Below are 8,289 nucleotides of genomic sequence, written 5' to 3' on the forward strand. Positions count from 1 at the left end.
TTTATAGGTCTATGCCAAGTCCAAGAACATTTAATGCTTTCCAAGTCCAACTTTGATTCTACAAGTTATCAACTTTTATAATCCATCCTCGGTTCAAAAGCTCAAGAGCTAAGCATACCATTCTATCTATTCATTTAGGTTAATTGTATGTATTTATTAATAACAACGGGTAATTATCCTAGATTAACTCTAAGAAAATATTTTTCCATTTACACTTATGTGTGTACTCAGCTATTTAAGTTAAATGTGTGGGGTTAGTGATAGCATGAATCATCCTAAACTATATTTAAGAAAGTATTCTTCCTCTTACACTTACATAAAATTTAAATACATTATATACATCACTCATACATTAAGGCAAGTACAAAATGGATCAACTAGTTATTAAGAATCATACCTATTAACAAATCACAATAGAATATTTTCAACTCAAAAGTAAATATTTATTTTTCCAAATTTAAGATGCAATTTTTTTAGCAAAAATATTTTAAAAATTCATTATTGACAATGTGATTGGTTGTAGAGTTTACCTCTATTCCAAGCTTCACATTGTTATAATTGCTTATGAACTTGAATAATTGTGGTTATTTAAAGAAGAGAGACATAAGACTCATCTTATATTGACTCTATTTTTTCTTATATGATGATTGTAGAGTCCACATGATAACAAACATTAATTCATTACTTCTCTTGTGAAATAAAGATCTTTGGTTATGAGTCAATTTGATTGCCTTATGAACATGTTTGAGTTTTTTCTTTAAATACAAGTTATGGAGTACATGTGTGAATGACAATAAACCATCCACCAAATGAACGAAATGTTGGACAAATGACCACCGTTAAAGGTTAGCCAACAAATAGAGTTGACCATAAACTAATCCATCTGTCCATTTTCCTCTTCTAGAGTAAAAAAAAAACTCACTATATTTAGATATGTGAACTAATTTCACAAACAATGTGCCAATATAGTTTAATTGTGACACATCTCCTATTTGACATAATTATTAAAAACTAATTGTGAATGTTGCATACCTTACCTTTTAACTATTAAAATAAATCCATATTGCCTGCCTTCTTTCAACTACTATATATTTAACTGCAAAATATTTGAAATCCTATAATAGAGTATAATATGAAAGAACAAACCCTAGTTAATTATGATTATGTTCTATATCTCTAGGATCTTGAGATGAACTAAAGCTTCATCCAATGATTTTTTTTTAATATTGGATAGTTGCTTGTAATCATAGATATTTGTTTATAAGCGCTATCGAATTGATTCACTTAAGTTCTGACCCAAGAGAACACGAACCTCAATTTGCAGACCCTTCAAAGATGTTTGTCAATTCTACTAGTCTAATTATAATATTTTAGATACCATGAAGGCAAGGCAAACCAAGATAACAAGAAGATAGGTTTTCATGCTTTTAAGGGGGATTTTACAAGATCGATATAACTTTCAACGTGTAAATTTGAACTGGATCAATTTAATCACTTGGAACAAACTTAGATTTTCAACGATCGATTTTCCTGATTCAAAAGTTGTGTGAAGTAGATCAGTAAGAAGTGATGGTCTTATGCTCTAATCCATATGCTCACTTCTTAATATACTTCTCTAGGTATGTATGATGTTTCTGTTTGTTATTTGTGGTTATTGAATGAAAATTCTGTGCAAATGTTCCACAACTTACTGATTCCTGTACTCAAGTCCGAAGTTTGGGCAGATGTAAAAGTTAATCGTGGTCAGTTCAGCGGTTGGCAAACCCACTTCAGTAATTATTTGATATAAGTAAATGTAATCATATTTGTGGTCTTGTTACATGCAATGAAATCTAAAAAGTAAATCATTTAAAAATGGAATATTCCGCAAGAAATAGTATTACTATTGTGAGATATACATAATACAATAATATTAATGAAATAGATCGTGTCAAAATGGAATATTCCGCAAGAAATAGTATTACTATTGTGAGATATACATTATACAATAATATTAATGAAATAGATCGTGTCAAAATGGAATATACTGCAAGATTACAGTCATTATTTGCAATACGCTGCAAAGTAAACTCAACCAAACGGTGAAGCATGGGGTAATTAAAACCACTAAGTCTACATTATGCAATGACTCTGTTAATAAAGAGTACGGACAAAATTTCCTCTTGTTCTTGAAGATTTGACAAGAGACTTCACTGGCTATGAACAATTTAATCACGCAGCCATCTGTGAACTACTGCAGAAAAGTGTAGTCAAGTCACTAATTGTCTCATACTCTAATATTGTCAAGTTACCTCAAATGGCTTAGAAGAACCACATCAAGATACTAAATATAAGATCGAACAAAACAGTCTTAACACGTTGCTAATTCATCCTCATTATAAGCTCATTGATTTTATCCTCGCGATTTCCTGCATCTCCACCCTTAATGTAATGGTTCCGCTTCATTTCCAGTCCACCTGATGGACCACTGAGCTTAAATGGCCATAAATAGTTGTTTGCCTCTTTAAAATGGGGGCCAACAGTGGTAATCTCATGAATGAGATCTTCAGCACAGATGATTCCATATTGAGCTAAGACCTGTCAACAGCAATTGGTTTATAAAAAAATGTGACCAGGGAAAATAAACCTATAAAAAGTGGAAAAACAATCAAATACCTTTTCAATGACAGAATTGTCCGTCAGTGGAATACGCTGCTTGTCCACCTTTCCAAACCCTCTCTTATATATCAGCTCACGGATGCTCTTCAAATTAGGATAGCTTCAAAAAATTAATTAAAAATTAAGCATGGGCTCAACAAAACAAGACATCTAAGGAAGATTGTTTGGTAAACTTCACTTTGCTCAGTAGATGCATCTCACTAACTCTTACCCATAAGTCACGTATGGCTCAACCTTATGCAGCATATTCATAGTTGCCTTGTTAACTTTAAGGAAGATTCCATTAAAGATCTACAAAAGAGAACAGCCACGTTGAAATTCGACCACAAAATCCTGCATTCACATGTTTAAGAAATAATAGATACAACAATCCAATCATAAAATATATTACCTGTCTCAAACGCAACAGCTGCAAAATCTTCCGTGTTTTTGGATGCATGTCATTGATACTAAATTAAGAAAGAACAGGAACCAAGATAATAATCAAAACTGGCATAAATTTTACAAAATCAAAAGCATAATTCATCAAAATTTGTAACTTCAATATTTTAAAAAAAAAATATGATGACATGTTCTCTCATTACCCACGAATTCGAATGACAAACAATAGCTTTGCTTCGGGCTCAACATAAAAACCTCCTCTTAACTTGGCCCCCCGCTTCAATCTTATAAGATCTCGTTCCTAAAAACATTTTTAAATGGTACGCATGCATGCAAATACAGTATATTTTAGGCCCAGGCATTCAAGTCCAAAAACATTATAAAGCTACCTATCATATGCAGTGTACATTCCTCTAAACGAGTTAATAAGACCACCAATCAATGACAGATTTAACTAAACAATCACCTGATCCCTGTACTCCTTAATGTAGTGTTCAGCCCTCTTGAAAATAAGCTTGCGGTTTTGGGCATTTCGTGCTTTAGCAGCTTCTAATTGCTGTTTCTTATTCTTCACCCATTCATCGCTTCTTTTCCTCTTCTTAAGCACAGATTCTGGCACAGTCTTTAATTCTACTTCAGCCATTTCTGAAACAACAAATTGATTTCACTCAGCCAATTTGGAGCGACATGAAGTCAATGTTTACACAGAATTAAGTACATTACTTCTTGAGACATTCAAAACTTTTCTAATTATGTAAAAAGGTGGATATAACAAAAGTTTTTCGAGATACATGTTTTAAAATTCTGATAAGCTTTCTCAATACTTGCTTATTTAAAAATTTGGAACAGAAATATATATGTTGTTGTTAACTTAAACTTGTGTAATAATACAAAATTTATGAATATTACTTCACACAGCTCGTTCCAGATACATTTTGAAAATTACGAAAGGGTTTAACTAAGTGGTTTGACCAAGAACACTCTACGATTATCGATTTTTTTAACTGAAAAACATATGTAGCTAGCTCCAACTTTTGTAATAATACAAAGTTTATGAACATTCTGCCACACAGCTGTTTCCAGATGTGTTTTGAAGATTTATGAATGGTTTACTTACCCTCAGGTGTGTCAGGAAACCTAGATGAGGCCAGACCAATCAGTCCAGGTCTGGCTTGGGATCGGCCACGGAAAAGTCCCACCCTTACCATTCAGCCTGGGTACATCCAAGAGGCACCTGAGCCAAATGGCCAGACCCAGATCACAACCTAGGCGAACCTGAAAAATTTGCAGGTTCCCAAAAAAATTGCATTTTGATTTTTTCAAAGAAAACACAAAAAAAAATTTAATACGTAATAGTAACTATTATTTATTTTGAAGGACTTAAGTTTGGTTATAAACTTAAAATCAGTAAAAATACGAAAAAATATACAGCCCCCAAACCTGACTCTGATTTTAAGCAGCCAAAAATATAAATTGTTTTGGGTTGCACTGGGTGGAAAAGTGGGCTTTTTCCAAGATTTCCCACTTAAATCCCATGAAATAAACTTCATTTACACATTTGGTTTTAACTTTTCCAAATCAATCCCAATTTTGAATAACACTTATGATATAGGGACTAGACCATTTTGATTTACTTTAATATTTACAATTTGACAACTAACGTTATAACTTATATCAGCTGAGTTCTCAACTTTATATTTAATTTTGTACATTAAAAAAAAATAATGTTATAAGATATATATATATATATATATAGTACACCTGAACTGAGCCATGCCAAACCCAGGTAAAACCAAAATTTGGCCAAAAATAAAAATGTTCTTGTTTGCTTAGTTTTTTTAATAATAAAAAGTTGTGAAAGTTGTGCCATATCACAAGTACAACGTACTAGGCAGAAACATGAAGTTATTCTTATCTTTATCTGGGTAAATAATCTTCAAAACAGCAAGTGAAAAAAAATCAAGTTTCTGATTACTTTTGAGCAACAGTTAAGAAGTATAACCCTTTGTCTGCTTTTGAATTTTTAATGTTAAAAAGTAAAAGCTATGGGGAGTTGTGGGACAACTGATCAACAACCTACATACTTCAGGGCAATGACCTTTCTTGTTCCTTTCGATTACTAAACTTATATCTATCAATTATTAAATGATTTTGGCTCATTTTATTCTCACCGGACCAGCATTGTGTAGTGTCTTCCAAATGAAGTCGCTGTAAAACTATAACATTAGAGCTAGAACAGTATTTTATTACCCTGACTTTATCAAAAAACTATTATACTTCACAACACCACACGCTTCTTACTTCTTGACATTCTACTCAGCTAAACATCCCAAAATAATTTGATGTTAAGTCACTGAATACTAGGCTAGATGCATATAACAATATCCAGCATATTAAATATGTACATGCCCTTGAAAAAATTTGGTTATTGCTTGTTTCTTATGCTTTATCCAGCTACAACACGGCATACGCAAGCTGTACCAAAAAAACACTCCAATTCAATCTAACACAATATTTTCATACATATATGCATGTAGAATCATATATCCGAAATACCCACATACTGAAAAATCCTAACTTCCCATAAAATTACCAGCATTCATATAAATATTATTATATTATAACTTACAAGAGAAGCCAAGTAGAAAGAGAAATACAAAAGCATTAACCTAAGGCAATAAGACAGCACTTAAACAATTTAAATTCACATTCAAACACAAATATAGGGAAAAACATATTAAATCTGCTAATTTGCACCCATGTTGCAGACGGAGGCAAAAGAAATAAAAATAATAAATAATGTATTTTAATTTGATAAAATTCTCTTAGTAACGCTCAAGCCAATAAACCCTGATTAAAACTGGTGCGCCCACTGATCTACTCTAATAGGTCTTATTTTTCTTTTCTCCAAAAACATTCCACAAACTAATTTACTTCTAACATCTGCAAATAGCCATTTAAATTGAGGTGATAATAAACAAACACTGCCTACCTGGAATCAATTCAAAGAACACCCAATAAACAACTAATTACCTCTGGCATCTACAAATGGCCATTTTAAAATGAGGCAAAAAAAACCCTAACACTGCCTACAAATATCAACCCAACGAAATCGCAATTAACAGTTCTTTAAAAGCCTATCCCAGTGACTGATCAACGTAAGCCAAAAAACTTGTCCTAACACAGGAACTTAATGGTAACGAAGTCCGAGCTAAATTAAAAAACTAAAATCAAATATAAAGGGGTTTGAAATGAAACGTGCTCAATTGTTAAATAAAATTGGGGCTTTCCTAACAGGCTTCTAAGATCGGATCCGAGGAGACATGATAAACTGCTATTTTTTTGATAAAATACAACAGGCTGGAAGCAGCATACACCAACTTACAAGGCTGGGCGTATGCAGATATGCTCCATGAATTTGGGAATAGAGGCCCTTAGTAGCACCATATACACGGAAGATTAACGTATACAGTTCGATAGAAAACATGTTTTAAAAGGCAGCGTAATTACCTTATTGATTAAACGGGTCTCAAACGGTGTCATGGAGCCAATAAAAGAAACAGCTTTTACGATTATGGAAGTGCAGGCCAAACGAAACCGAATGGCCGAGTAAAGTCGGTATCCCAAATTAAGTTGTTGAAAATTATTTTCACAAAGTCAGTCTGGGCGATGCCCAATATCTGAAAGCCCATTGAAAGAAAAGCAAAACCGTGGACAATCGATAATTACACAAAAAGGATGCATCTCTATTAACAATTTAAGGTTTCTGAAATCTTAACAAACTTAAACAAGAAACCCTAAACCCCAATTAATTCATTCTACACGTCACCGATTGATTATACATACAGAATAAATGAATGACAAACAACAATGTCGAAAGAAGATTATGGTGGAAGCATACAGACCTGAAATGAATGGTTGGATGTTGAGCCTCCGACCTCTTTCTTGTTCGCCACACAGAGATTTGAAACAGAAAATGAGAGGAAACAGTCGATATGTATGGTAGAGGGAAAACTACCCTAAAGCCCTAGTTCATAATAATTTTCTTCTGTTGTGTGAATACTTTTAATGGAAATAAAAATTTTAATGTGAACGTATCCAAATCTTTCACTAAGTTCGAAATTATAGTTTTTATATTCTTTTTCTTTCTTTCCTTTTTTTACGGTTTTTTTATTCTTTTAATGTGTATAGGGAAATGCACACCTTACACAAATAAATTAGGGTAAAGCAATAAAGATGTATTGGTAACCTTGGTTATCAATGAGTTGGGACAGAAAAATACACTATAATAAATATTTAGAAATTAAATAAATAATGGTATTTATTATGAAATTTAATATAAAATTGTTTTTAAAATATGAATAAATCAAGAATTGATAAGTAGGAGATAGTTGTGATATTGCTATCAGGATTCAACTGTGTAGATTTTCAAGTCAAACTCATTGACTCATTGACTCATTTTAGTAGGAGATATTTTCTACAACAAGTCAATTTATGTTATTGTTATCAAGGTTCAAATGTGTAGTTTTTTAGTCAAATTCATTGACCCATGTTTCAATGAGTTACACAATTGAATCTTGGTAGCAATATTACAAATCAAATTAATGTCTTAGAATCAATAAATCTTTTGTTTGATATTATGATTTAACTCTGTAACTATGGATCTAATCTCCATGCCTACATATTTGATCTACATGTCCACAGATTGGAAATGTGCATGTGGAAATAACATGGACGAAATTTTTCATTAGGAATCTACCCACCTTGATTTGTGCTACTTTATGTCTTCAAAGCCTTGGTGTCAATAAACACCATTTAGGAATTTGTTAGGGTAGGATTTATTATTTTGTCAAACCCCCATTACCAAGTCAATGTGTTGGTGAAAAGGGTAGAAAACAACAATCAACATGCAATGATGTTGATGATGCAAATGTAAGTTGATGGTGCAATTTTAATGTCTATAATGTTGCTTACGTAATAGCAAAGAAGTTAAAAATTGAAGCTCGTGATGTTATCTTGATTATTTGAAATGAATTACAATGTGAGAATTTTAAATACAACACCCTACACAAAATTTAACAAATTTCACACTCAACTTGACACATTACAATTAGGAGGGAGTCAACTTTAGCCCAAATATTAAATATAAATTTGCAAGTTTAAGGGTATTTTCACCCCCACAAAATTGAGTAAGGTAAATTACATGCTTTTAGATTTGACCTAGAATAATGAATGGATAAACTGGGGATC

General features: G+C 32.2%; 1 protein-coding gene across 1 annotated transcript; it reads right to left on the reverse strand.

Moving 5' to 3' along the window:
• Positions 1-1,928: 1,928 nt before the first annotated feature.
• LOC131041831 (large ribosomal subunit protein uL30y) lies at positions 1,929-7,141 on the reverse strand. Its single transcript, XM_057975055.2, has 7 exons — positions 6,945-7,141; positions 3,506-3,684; positions 3,243-3,340; positions 3,050-3,107; positions 2,870-2,949; positions 2,656-2,758; positions 1,929-2,577 (listed from the first exon to the last, which is right to left on the reverse strand). Exons 2-7 carry the CDS (start codon positions 3,680-3,682, stop codon positions 2,362-2,364), a joined length of 732 nt encoding a protein of 243 aa, XP_057831038.1. The 5' UTR covers positions 3,683-3,684; positions 6,945-7,141; the 3' UTR covers positions 1,929-2,361.
• Between the last annotated feature and the right edge of the window lie 1,148 nt (positions 7,142-8,289).

Source organism: Cryptomeria japonica, chromosome 7 (genome assembly GCF_030272615.1).
Source record: "Cryptomeria japonica chromosome 7, Sugi_1.0, whole genome shotgun sequence".
Lineage (NCBI taxonomy): Eukaryota > Viridiplantae > Streptophyta > Pinopsida > Cupressales > Cupressaceae > Cryptomeria > Cryptomeria japonica.